This window comes from Diaphorina citri, unplaced genomic scaffold (genome assembly GCF_000475195.1).
Source record: "Diaphorina citri unplaced genomic scaffold, Diaci psyllid genome assembly version 1.1 scaffold532, whole genome shotgun sequence".
Classification (NCBI taxonomy): Eukaryota; Metazoa; Arthropoda; class Insecta; order Hemiptera; family Psyllidae; genus Diaphorina; species Diaphorina citri.
Genome location: NW_007377966.1, coordinates 181335 through 195091, shown reverse-complemented (window position 1 = coordinate 195091; position 13757 = coordinate 181335). Strand labels below are relative to the sequence as shown.

The following is a 13757-nucleotide window of genomic DNA, read 5'->3' as shown; positions in this document are numbered from 1 at the left end:
TTTTCTCCTAGCTATTTCCAATTTCCTAATATAAGATTTCCTATCTATCTCTGTAGAGTGTAGACCTCTCTCTAGCAACCTCGTGTAGACCTATCTCCCAGTTAGTAGTTACCTCTCTTTCTATCATAGGTGGGCAACAGCAATCTAAGAATTGGATGGAAACTCAAATCCTGAAAAGTAGACAAAAAAATGTTAACTTACAATATTAGGTAGGGAGTCATATTGGACTACCTAACTTGATTTTTTTTTTTATACCCACCTATATGATTTTAAAAAACCTCCTGAGTTTTAAATGTAATGTTTTCAGTTTTATTGTTTTAATAATTATTTACCTCACTAAAAGGTTTTCCTGATTTGAGTGCTTCTGTTTGGAATTGCTGGATGAAACTTTTCAGTAGCTTGGACTTCTGATCTTTCTTACTAGAATTTATTTCATCCAACACACTTGAGAGCTTCAAGAAGGGTACAGAATCTGAGTGAGTCATGATACTGAAAAAAATACAGGTTAGGTATTAAAGTTATTCTCCTTTTTTCTTTTTTTTTATTAAAAGAACCAGCTTAGACAGCTTTAGGGGTAGAATGCCTGCCTTTTGAGTGCTAAGCTGGTAGGTCATGGGTTTGATTCCCATCCCAAGCATACTTTATCCTAAAGAGATAAGTTTTGTTCTAGGAACAGTTGGTGTTCTCCTACCATGTCCTCTCTTCGATTCTGAGGTGATAAGGAGATAAGGCTTCCATTATTTCAGTTCACACAGTCAAACCTACCCTACTTACCAGGAATCTGTATGCCTCTTCCTCTTATCACAATCAGAATCATGTTACTGGTAAGACCATCTTCATATCTTCTGGGAGGTACCTAGATAAATTTAGATTTTGGATGGAAACAGAGATTCGCAGTTTTTACCTTCAGAAGCTCACATTTCCACACTTATTATTTTATTTTAATTTATTTATTTATTTATTTATTTTATTAAAAGAACCAGCTTAGATAGCTTTAGGGGTAGCATGCCTGTCTTTTGAGTGCTAAGCTGGTAGGTCATGGGTTTGATTCCCATCCTAAGCATACTTTATCCTAAACAGATAAGTTTTGTTCTAGGAACAGTTGGTGTTCTCCTATCCTGTCCTCTCTTTGATTCTGAGGTGATAAGGAGATAAGGCTTCCAGTCAAACCTACCCTACTTACCAGGAATCTGTAAGCCTCTTCCTCTTATCACAATCAGAATCATGTTACTGGTCAGACCATCTTCATATCTTCTGGGGGGTAGATAAATTTAGATCTTGGATGGAAACAGAGATTCGCAGTTTTTACCTTCAGAAGCTCACATTTCCACACTAAACGAGTTGGAAAACTCGGAAAATCTACAAACAGTACTAAATTAGGTACTAATAAAAATTTCAAAAACCCAAAAGTCGAAAAGTAAATTTTTAAAATTTCGCGCTCAAACTCTTATCATCGGAGGATACTCAGGTGCTGAGTACTCTTCATTCGGTGACGGCTTTGACTCTGGATATGAAGGTGATTTCAGTGGTTACGAGGCTGGTGTTGGAGAGCTAGCATCTTCGCCGTATGTTCTGGTGTACTCGTGACCATTCCTGCAAATCAAATATTACAGGCACCTTATTGTGACCATTCCTGCAAATCAAATATTACAGGCACCTTATTGTGACCATTCCTGCAAATCAAATATTACAGGCGCCTTATTGCACGAGTGAAGAGAGTTCCAAGTTTTAACTTAAGGTAGAAACGCGGTAAACTGTCACGTCATGTGAGCTCACGTGACGTGATAGTAGTGTGTTTCTATCTTTACAGGAACTTTTCCTAAGTGAGTTCTAAAGTCATGGCTGCCTCGTTAACGTTGAGGGTAGTGTATGTGCCTTGTAAGCGCTAGGTTGTGAGTTCGATTCCCGCCCGGAGCAAACTTTATTCAAAACTAAAAATGGAGATAAAACACTCTTCTACCATGCATGCCCATCCCGTAGTATGTCCTATCGCCCATCTGATGAGAGGCATACTACGGGAGGTAGCAGTTGTTTTATTGCTAATACGAAATAAAAACTCATCTTTTTTTTCTTTTTTAATACATACCACAAGGTCAAAAAAAAAACACAGTTTCGGCACTGTATTATTGTTGCCATTTTTTTATACACAAAAAATTCGCGATATTCCAAGATATTTCATCGATGTTTTGTTGATGTTTAAATAACCTTTGTCCTTTACTAAACAAAAATTGACCAATAACTCCCAATAAGTTGACTGAATCGGTTTTTTACCCAAGTGCGTTACTGGATCACCGGGTGATCTTTTCAAAAGCAATAAAATTATGCAAACTAGTTATCAAAAATTATACAAACTAGTTGCGATCAAAACGACCTTTTGCAGACTTGTTGAGAGTTATACCCTATAAAGTTATTCCACTGAAGAAACTTTTATCACAGTCACGAAAGTGACCGTACCTACGCTAAAAAGTAGGTCTTTTTTCCTCCCATTTTGCTGATTTTGCCGAAAAAATTGAGCGCAACTTATGGACTCCGGTATCAATGATGTCAGAATTTTCATCTGATATTTTACAGAACACAATGTACGCAAGAAGCTACTAATGTGTCATCATTTTAACCTGACATATATCCAAACACGATAACTCTACTCATCAATACGCAACTTTTGACATATCAGGCGTTTCGAAATTCGAAAAAAAATTTCCATCCCTATAGTTTCACTCCACCCTATCCCACACTATAAAGTTATTCCACTGAAGAAACTTTTATCACAGTCACGAAAGTGACCGTACCTACGCTAAAAAGTAAATCTTTCTTCCTCCCATTTTGCTGATTTTTCCGAACTAATTGAGCGCAACTTATGGACTCCGATATCAATAATATCAGAATTTTCATCTTACATTTTACATAACACAATGTACGCAAGAAGCTACTAATGTGTCATCATTTTAACCTGACATATATCCAAACACGATAAGCTGGATACGGTTTTGGAAGTTCCAGACGTGGTTTCGGCTACGGCAGTCTGGGCTCCAGCTACGGTAGCCTAGGATCAAGCTACGGTAGCCTAGGATCCAGCTACGGCTCCAGATATGCCTCCGGCTACGGTGGTCATAGCTACGGAGGTCACTCTCACTCCAGTGTATGGTAATTTTCTAGCTAGCTATTTCCAATTTCCTAATATAAGTTTTCCTATCTATCTCTGTAGAGTGTAGACCTCTCTCTAGCAACCTCGTGTAGACCTATCTCCTAGTTATTGATCTTCTCTCCAGTTACCTACAACAACCTCGTGAAATCCTAGTCCAATCTACATCATTTTATTTCATTAACTTCCATTTTTTATCTTTATTATTATTTTTTTTTTCTCAGCTACGTTTTTTCCGTATTACCGTATTACTACCCATTTCATCTCAAACATCTTCTAGTCGCTACATAATGTCATCACGTCACAATATTACATTGATTCCATTTCACTCATTCTCATTCACTTTCCATTTTCTCTGTTCCACTATGTACCTTTTATTACACATGTGATATTTCTTTGTAAATAAAAAATTAAACTTATAAAATTTACAAAAATTAAACAATATTGTTTCATATACCTTTAGTTTGGTTGGGTGGAAGAGCTCACTGTGTGAGAATCCTGCCATAAAGCCTTTAAAAAAAAAGAAAGAAAAAAACCATCTCAAGTATTAGAAAATAACAACTTACCTGGCATGTACTATAGAGCGGTTAGTATGAACAATATAGAGCATCCGGTACTGGATAATCACACTATTCTTCCCTGTCATCAATAGCTTTGTTCAATGCTGGCAACACTTGAGATCTGTAGACATAAATATTCAATTGTTCATATTGTAGTCTACTGTAGCAGCAATAATGGTAGTAGTCTACTGCTGGGGTAAACGGACTTTTTAGTCCTATGCGAGCAGAATAAATGAGCACTATCATGAATATCATGATTGATTGTTCAATGTTCATTCAGGGTTTTCATAGTGGTAACGCACTTGCTTACCATGCAAACGGTCTCGGGTTCGATCCCCACTCTTGGTTTCATTTATATTAGATATTACAAACAAGCGAATTACAAAGCAAACAAAAATAAATATAAAATAAATTTTAAAAATTGCCGCCGGGACTGAGGCTGTGTTTATGAACAGGGCTGAGATGAGCTCGGTCGAGGTGAGATAGGATATTGTTTCTACAGTTTTGCATTGGAGTGGTAACTTAACCAAGGATAACGTGACGTCTGCCTAGACCGCACAGTTTTAATGCGTCAGGATCCCGCTAGTGGCGCTAGTGTTGTTTTTTCAAAACGTGTTTTTTGTTTACATCGGATTCCATGTTTTTTTTTTTTGCCTCAGAATATTTTTTGCTCTCTGTGAGATAGGTGTTTTTAATTTTAACATTTTCATTTTTTCAACATCAACAGTGGACTATTTTTTTTTATAAGACTTTCAAGTGGTTTTAGTGGAGAAAAAGAGACAATCTAGGTATTAATTTTTGTTGAATTAATTATGCAGTGCTCTCTGTGCAATGTTTCCTTTGGGGCATTAAACAATTTGAGGAGGCATGTAAAGTCCAAGCATCCAGAAGAAGATGTAAATAAAATTGCACCCACATTGAAATCTCAATTGAAAGAGATAAATTTTGCATGTGAGACATGTAATAATCAATATACTACTGAGGATGAGCTCAAAACTCATGTAAGAAAACATGATGGAGACAATAATTGTCAAACAATCCTGCATTCCAACTTCCAAGAGTTTTTAGTGTGGAAGGCAGAGCTTGAAAAAAAAACCATGTCATTTTTCAAGAAAACTCATGTTCTGACGCTTGGACAGAAAGTAACTCATTACTTCAGATGTCACCGTTCAGGTAATTGCTATTTTTATGTACTTAACTTATTTGTGTAGTGTCAAGTTCAATTGCCAGTATTGGTAATAATGTTTACTGTTTTTTTTACGAGGCTTAATGTCTCTTCAACTTCAGTAGTCCTTCTAGATATTGGTTTTACTCAAATCAACCTCACCCAGCCTGAGTGGGGCTGGGAAAAGCCAGCAGCACATGGAGTACTAGTACCCAGTGATCACCCATCCAAGTACTATCCATGCTTGACATTGCTTAACTTCTGTGATCCTATTAGAACTGGTGTATTCAACTTGTCAAAGCCTTTTACTGTGTTTGACTAAAATATTATTCATTAATCTATTTTAAAACAATTTTGTGTCTTTTATTCAATTGCAAAATGTGTCGTCCATTGCACATTGTACACTGGTACATGTAGGTAGGGTACCTGCTCAGCACACTAGCTGCATTTTCTTAAGCTTGCCACACACACTTGAATTCATTTTAAGAAAATACTGTAGTGTTTAACTTGGGAGCATATGGTTGAAAAAACTGAAGAAAAACTTCCACCACACACTCCTAAGTTAAACAGCACAGTTTTGTGATGTCAGCTTGGGGAGAGTTTCTTAGGATGCTGCGGGGAGGGTACCCTGTGCAATACACCCCCATGCACACATCTTAATAAATATATACATATAAAAAAAACAAGTGGTGGCTAATCTTATGAGTGTCATGTTCTCAAAGATCTAACTGGGTTTGATTATTTTTATGTTTCAGGTAAATTTGTATCCCAAGGAAGTGGGATCCGTCATTTGAAGGCATCAGGATCATGCAAAATAAATGGGATATGTCCAGCCAAAATGAAGGTTGTAGTAATAAAAAATGAAGTGATTACTACATTCTACCCCAACCATGAAGGACATGGCAAAGATGTTCAGCATTTGAGATTGACAAAAGAAGAAAAAATGACCCTAGCAAAAGACCTTGCTGATGGAATTCCTTTCAATAGAATTTTGGACAAAGTGCGGTCAACATTGGAATCAATTGATTGTGACAGGATTCATTTATTAAGTAAGTTTGTAAATAATAAATATTTATTAATAACACAAATATAATTTATAATATTTATTTTTGAGAGGAAGGGCAAATGGGTCCAGTGGCTGTAAAACATTTTCTAGGAATACCTAGTACCTACAAACTTGAATTTTTGTATTACTATTTTTCTACTGTCTCACATGCAGTAAATGAAGGCGCTTACTGTCACTTGGTGTGAAAGTCTTTAAATCCCTTTTTTAGAAGTGGAGTAAGTTTTTTAGAGTGTGTGATTGTTTTTCAATCTCAGCCACAGGATTTTTTTTTTTTTTTTTTTTTTTTTTTTTTTTAAATTTTTTTTTTTTTTTTTTTGGGGGGGGAGTTTTTTTTTATTAAAAAACAAACTATTATGAGAGAAGGAAGAAAATTTTGAAGCCTTAGCACTGTTTCTAAGGCCTTGTTATCACACCCACAGGTTTTTTTTTTTTTTTTTTTTTTTTTTTTTTTTAAATGCTATTTTTTATTTTTTTGGGGGGGCAGCTATTTTTTTACCTACCTACAAAGCTTGTGGATATTTTACTTTCTAGTATTTTGTAGAAAACATTGTAGTTAAATATTAAAGCCCAAAATAAAATTGGATTCTTTTTTTTTATTTTCAGTTACCAAGGATCTACAGAACATTGTCCAGCAGTTTAATCTCGAGGAGCATGTGAGGCACTCTGATGACAGTACTAGTGTGGAGTCTTGGATTGAAGAGATGAAAACAAAGGATGACCAGTGTGTAGTATACTACAAGACACAAGGGAAAATTGATGTAAACAATCCAGCTCTTGGGAAGGAGGACTTTGTTCTAATAATCATGAACAATGCTCAGACAAAAATTCTCCAGCAATATGGTCAGGATTGCATCTGCTTGGACAGCACACATGGGACCAATCAGTATGATTTTCAACTGACAACTGTCTTGGTACTAGATGAACATAGGCAGGGTTTTCCATGTGCTTTTATTGTCTCAAATAAGATAGACACTCCAACTTTGTCTACATGCTTTACACAAATCAGAAATAGATCTGGCCTTATTCATTGCAATGTATTCATGTCTGATATGGCTCCTGCATTGTATAATTCTTGGGTACATGCAATGGACAAGCCAGAGAAAAGGCTGTTTTGTGCTTGGCATGTAGACAAAGCTTGGAGAACTAATGTTAAAAAAGTGGTTGGTGCGGAAAAACAAGTGGAAGTGTATAAGAAAATGAAATGCATCACTATGCTACTAAATCAAGATGAGTTTAGGGTATTGTATGAAGCATTCATCAATGAATTGATGGAAGATAGGGATTGTCGGGAATTTGCTGAATATTTGAAGCAATATTATTGTGATAATGTTGAATCCTGGGCATATTGCTTCAGACTGTATAGTGGGTTAAATACCAATATGCACCTGGAGAGTATGCACAGGAGACTCAAATACATCTATCTCCATGGAAAAAATGGAAAGAGGTTAGATAAAACAATAGGGGCTCTAATGACCTTCATAAGAGACAAATTACATGAAAGGATTATTAGTTTGACAAGAGGTTCTGTCTCATCTAAACTGCAAGACATTAGGAGCAGCCACAAAAAATGTTTGACTGAAAAGACCGATATTGTCAGGGTTAGTGACAACAAGTGGGAAGTGCAAAGTAACAATAGAACTTACTTTGTCATGGAAAATAACCTTCCGGTTAAATGTGCTTGTAAATTGGCATGCACATATTGCAATGCATGCATTCATGAGTACTTCTGCTCATGCCACAACTCAGTAATACAGTGGAACATGTGCAAGCATATCCACAGTGTCTTGCAAAAATTTCCCAGAGACACTGAAAGGGAAGTAAGGATAGTAGATTTTAAAAACGATAGTATTGTAGCGTCAATATCCACTTGTCCTGCTAACATTTCTTCTCCCACTAATAATGATCTTGGGAAAGAAGCATGTAGGAGAGAATTGCTGGCCTTATTGGATTCTGCAGCCACTGCAGAAGACATGGCCATTATAAAAAAGGGTATTGGCCAAATTAAGGCTACCTTGACTGCAGTTCGCAGTCAAAACAAACTGCCAGCTGCCAAATCTAATGGCAAGAGAAATATTTCTCCTCAGCGGCGTCTTCACTCTACTAAGAAACAAAGACCTAATAAAAGAAAAGAGTTGAAAAAACCCTCTGTAGCTGAATCTGATAACATTAGTACCAACCTTATTCTTTCCCTTTTGTAAATATGTCAAACTTTAGTACTTCATTGTATTTTTTTTTTTTGTGTCGTACTTATTTTTTTCTCTCTCCCTCCCTCTCTTCTCTCTGCCTCCATTTTTACATCCACTATGATTATTAACCTTGGATGCTCTCTTTCTTATGAATGGATCAAACCTTATAACACAAGCTTGTTACCCACTTTTTCTTGTCTTTTTTATACCCATGTTTTGTTACTGCTCAAGCTGTGTCCTACCTACATATATTTGTCAGTTTTCAGTTAATCAATTAGCATGAATTTATAAGTGTCTATTTCACATTTTTACCTCCACTAAGTCTATTCTGTTGTATTTGAAGTTTGAAATATTCAATTCTATTCCACAGATCATCTCCAAGATACAGCCAGGCGTAGGATACTCAGCTGATGCTGCTAATCATATCTACCATCTGATCAACAAGGGTCAAATAGATGCTGCTTACCGTATTGTTAACACTCTGGCTAGATCTGCTAATATCAATGGCGAACAGTTACCTGTAGGCGGATTCCTTGTACGACACATGGTCAAAACCAACCAGGTAAATATGACACCGTCGCGTGATTGAACAAAGTAAGGTCTAAGTTTGAACTAGGTAATTTTCTTTTTAGTTTGTATACCTATTGGTTTCATATTTTGTTCACCATAACTTCCAAATGGTTTGTTTGAAATTAGGGCAAAAATATTTTTCAGTAGGTATTGACTTTTTTTCCTCCGAACAGCAAGGAAATTAAAGATGGAGAATTTATAGAATTGAAATTTTGTCATCAGACTATGAGCCTGATTTCTCCTTTGAGAAATAAAAAAAAAGATGAGTGTTTCACCGCCGTTTTTATTCCGTAGCAATGAAACAACTGCTTACAATAGACGCTTGTGGTCTGTGTTGAAGCATGCCGATCCCGTAGTATGCCTCTCATCAGTTAGGCGAGAAGACACACAATACTTCCCATTTAGATGCTGGGTCAACTCGAGAACACCAGAAAGTTCTCCACTAGATTCACCGGAATTCTTCGAAAGAAGAAAAAAAAGGTTATTCTCACAATAATTTCTTTTGTTTTCTCTCCTCAGCCGATCGACAAAGTGCTGGCCGTGTGTCAGCGGCTTACCGACGAGAATCTGCACCCCCGCGCGTTCAACCTAGCCGTGCAAGTCGCCCTAGAATATTCCCCACTGGATACTTTGGTAGTGTTACTACGCGAGTTCAAAACCAGGGGCGGCGCAGTGAGGCCCCATTACTTCTGGCCAGCCCTGGTGCGGGAGGGTCGCGCTAATAATACCGCAGGTGAGTAGTAGATTTTTTTATTATTATTATTATTTTTTTTTGTCGAATCCAATTAATCCGGTTTTTTTTTTTCTTAAAAAAAAAAAAGAGGTTTGATAGAGAGAACTGTAACTGCTAAGGTCTTATTGTCCAGAAATCGAAGAGAGAAGGAAGACAGGATAGAGGAAAGCCATCTGTTCCGAGAACAAAGTTATTTTTTCGGAGTTTTGACCTCAGATTTGGATTTTTTCCCAGCTTTTTACATAGGAATCGACCATTTATTAATAATTTTTACCCATTTGCAACTGCTCCATTGGCAAAAATACCAAAATGTGATTTTCCGATTATTTTTCATAATCGATTATACTTTCGATTATTTTTTATAATCGATTACGATTACGATTATCAATAATAATCGATTAATCGATTATCATAATCGATTATTCCCAACACTAGCTATCGATAGTTCTCCTCCTCTATGAAGAGCATGTGATTCTGGATTCTGGTTTAAAAATCCATTAAATATTTTCTGAATTTTGTGTCTAGCCGGTTCTTTAAATCAAAAAGTGTGTATTTGCTGGATCAACAATTTAGCAAGCCTGTATTGGAATAACTTTCCGCATTTTGTGTCTAGCCGGTTCTTTAAATCAAAAAGTGTGTCTTTGCTGGATCAGCAATTTAGCAAGCCTGTATTGGAATAACTTTCCGGTCTCGCAATGTCACTAGTACTCAGATCATCTCAGTTTGTGAGATCTCTAGTCTCTGTATCGAGAAAAATCACCCTCACCTCAAGAAGTCAAATAAGTTCGACCTTACTGCCTTCATCCGTCTGCACCAGTCAAATCAGCCCCTTCACACTGTAAGTATACTGTCTTTTGTAAAGGTTCACTGTCACTGTATAATTGCTAAGGTTTTTAGCCTCCATGCATTCGCATCTGGATACTTGAATCCATCCAATTCGGATTCATTGGTTTCGGTGGTTTTTTTTAAAAAGAACCCTAATGGCAATTTTTTCCGTACATACTTTCTGTGTCCGGAAAAACCAAAATCAAATGTTGCGCCAGTGTGTTGGAGTCTTGATTGCGGTCAATTTTTTCCTTGACATTTTATTTAGGCAGGTATGTATTTGCTTTGTTTTTTAATCCTGTCTCCACTCCAACATCTCTCACAGGTTCTAGAGGCAGACCCGCAGTTCACCCCATCGCCTGGTCTACTAAGTCTACTGATAAATCTGAGTGCTGAACTTGAGAACTTGGAAGTGGCCTCTCAATATTATGCAGAGTTTACACAGAAGTTCCCCGATGCTAAGATAGATGGAAACAAAGTGTTCAGACTGGCCTATGTGCTACTCAAGAATGGAAAGGAGTCAGGTAAGTGCGGACCAAAATGTGTATTGCTAACTTTTAAGGCGGACCAAAATGTGTATTGCTAACTTTTAAGGCGGACCAAAATGTGTATTGCTAACTTTTAGGGTGTGTCCATACATGGTCAACGGTCGTCGGACGATGTGAATCGACGTTGATCGACGAGGTGAATCTATGTTGTCGAGGCAGTGTGGACGATTCAGTCCACATCGATCGACGGCCGGTCGACTACGTGTGGACGCGGACACACCTTTAGATTAAGTTCAAATGTAGCCTAGTTAGCTTGGTTGGTAGCGCGTCCGCCTTTTAAGTGCTAGGTCGCGGGTTCAATTCCCGCCCAGGGAAAACTTTATCCTAAACAGATAAGGTTCGTTCTCGGACTGGCCGGTTTTCTGTCTTCCTTCTCTCCTCGCATTCCGGATGATGAAACCTTACCAGTTACAGTTCCCTCTATCAAACCTCTTAAAAATAATAATAATAATAATAAAACTCCCCACTGATGAGACGGATGGAGCTGGGGATGCATATTGAGGAGGCCCCTGCTGCTATAACAACAACAACAACAACAACAACAACAACAACAACAACAACAACAACAACAACAACAACAACAACAACAACAACAACAACAACACCAACAACCGTCTGCAAAATACAAATAGCTGAAATAACGCGTCACAGCAAAGGTATCTCTCTTCGCGCATAGTACCACAAACATAGGACATGTACGCCAAAAATCACCTCATAGGTCCCGATCTGGGACATGTGATGAAGCACACAATGAAGATTTCCAAAGTTAAAGAAGGGAAATGCTGCTCTTTCAAATTAATTTAAACATCCAATTCTCGTTTGCAGTATTAAGTAACGCTATAAGACTCAGGAACATAGGGACACTAACGCTTCCCTAATGTCTCACTCGGAATTTATCTAGTAACTGCCTTCAACTTCGCAGTTCCCTTGTCCAAAAGACCGTATAAGACACCGCTCACTTTCCTATTTCTTATTAGACTCTCTGTCCTTGTCTTCTCTCGTACTATTTTACAAGTATTTCTCCTTCCAACCCTTTTCTGCTGTAATTTAACCACTATCCGTATGAACGTTATCTTATTTCCCTAAGCGGAAATTGCTCCAACTTTATTTAGTCTCCTCGCCCCTGCTTCAAGGTGCCTGAATAACTTTATAAGGCTAAGGGGGCGACTCATTTCTCATCAACTTCTCTGGGACTAATCTTCGAAAGCGATATGGCATGACTGGATTATGAGCCACACGGACTCATGTGACTACACGCAAACCATACATCGGCACTCGCGCCCATCCAAGCGCGACCTTTCGCTGTCCCTTCTCTCACGCCGCCTCTTCCTGCTCCCCTTCTGCGTCCCAACGTTTAAGACGCACTATAGGGAGACAATATTAATAGTAGCACTGATGAAAAGTTCAGTTTGTGTCCGAGTAAACATCACATCATTAACGGCACGATTGCATGCGGAGTTTAGTACTTCTAAACATTTCCAATTGGAAAGGGCGTACCATTTATACGAGGTGTAAAGCAGGAATAGGTTAGCAGCCGCTTGATGTATTACAATAAGTTTCTGCGACAGTCTTCGCGAGCGAACGATAGGTTCAAAGGTCTGGGTATTGGTTGTAAGATCGAGGATCCCTGCATATCTCAACATCACCATGATACATGCAACTGACTCCTACCCCTTCTCTGCTCAGATCCATAAAGTTGGAGTCCGTACGCTAATACAGCTCGGTCGATCAACGCTTTGAAGAGAAGTGCTCCTTACTCGCCCCGACCGCCCCGTCTCAGACGATAAAGGAACTAATTGGCACATATACCCTCAGTTATATCTATTCCTGCTTACTCGCTACCTACTTCCGCCGGCGATGCGACCATTGAGATAGGGATCACCGCTCGCCCTCAAGAGTTAGCCTCCATGCGGCTCGTTCACAAAGGCTTATTACTCTGTGCGCAAAAGTGAAAAAACTAAGACTGTCGTTACTGCGGACGGTACACCGTACTTAAACGGTGGTTGCAATCTTTCCGACGCTTAAATGTGTTCAACACTTTCGCGAGAGACAAAAGCGGTGTCATATTATTAAACGTAAAATAATAAATTGCATCTAACTAAAATAATAAATGCTTAGCTTTTCTCAAAGTTCAAAAATCATCATTGCGGAACGAACGGGAAGTACGTCTCCTAAAAGATGCCCCTACCCATACAATGCTCGCAATGCTGTGTCTGTTCGCCCAGATTGCATGGCTCAACAGGAAGGCGAGACAATTTTGTAATGAATGAACTCGTGTACACGGAACTATTCTCTAGGTTCCCTCATGTAACAACCCGACTTATATTAAACTGCAAGAGTCCTCAAGTTTGTCCGCAAAACACCAGAGACCTAACCATTCAGAGCCGTGTATCCAAATTCGTTGGCGGTCCGACCAACGCAATCCCCTCGAAAGGAGAAGAGACAGGAGGGCGACTCCTCGCAAGAAGGCATCCTCTAGGTAGTACAAGACACCCTCCTCTTCTTCCCCTGACATTTATTATGTATAAAAAAAGAAATAATAAAACAAACAACAACAACCACAACAACAACCCAACCAACAACAACAACACAACACGACACAACAACACAACAAAGCAACAAAACCATCACACAACAACAACCACCACCACAACAACCACCCACCACAACAACAACAACAATACAACAACCACAACAACAACCACAACCACAACAACCCACAACAACCCACAACCACACACAACCACAACCACAAACAACAACCACAACCACCAACCACAACCACAACCACCAACCACAACCACACACAACCACAACCACAACCACAACCACAACCACAACCACAACCACAACCACAACCACAACCACAACCACACACACAACCACAACCACAACCACAACCACAACCACAACAACCACCACAACACAACCACAACCACACACCACAACCACAACACAACCA

At 38.5% G+C, this 13757-nt stretch overlaps 2 protein-coding genes across 2 annotated transcripts in view; both read left to right on the top strand.

Moving 5' to 3' along the window:
- The first annotated feature begins 4525 nt into the window (after positions 1 to 4525).
- Positions 4526 to 8153, top strand: LOC113467711. Its single transcript, XM_026824055.1, has 3 exons — positions 4526 to 4875; positions 5623 to 5916; positions 6537 to 8153. The coding sequence occupies exons 1-3, from the start codon at positions 4800 to 4802 to the stop codon at positions 8129 to 8131; spliced, it is 1965 nt and encodes a 654-aa protein (XP_026679856.1). The 5' UTR covers positions 4526 to 4799; the 3' UTR covers positions 8132 to 8153.
- A 114-nt stretch (positions 8154 to 8267) lies between these two features.
- Positions 8268 to 13757, top strand: part of LOC103509807 (leucine-rich PPR motif-containing protein, mitochondrial-like) — a 10685-nt gene continuing 5195 nt past the window's right edge. The window contains exons 1-3 of the mRNA XM_026824049.1: positions 8268 to 8294; positions 8442 to 8681; positions 9209 to 9348. Coding sequence (XP_026679850.1) covers positions 8268 to 8294; positions 8442 to 8681; positions 9209 to 9348 — 407 coding nt within the window. The remainder of the gene's footprint in view (positions 8295 to 8441; positions 8682 to 9208; positions 9349 to 13757) is intronic.

What these genes read in the sequence shown, in the direction of transcription:
- LOC113467711 (XM_026824055.1), top strand. Translation starts at nt 4,800, where the DNA reads ATGTCATTTTTCAAGAAAACTCATGTTCTGACGCTTGGACAGAAAGTA. An exon ending in CTTCAGATGTCACCGTTCAG is followed by an intron (nt 4,876 to 5,622) that starts GTAATTGCTATT and finishes TTTATGTTTCAG; the next exon opens with GTAAATTTGTATCCCAAGGA. An exon ending in TGACAGGATTCATTTATTAA is followed by an intron (nt 5,917 to 6,536) that starts GTAAGTTTGTAA and finishes TTTTATTTTCAG; the next exon opens with TTACCAAGGATCTACAGAAC.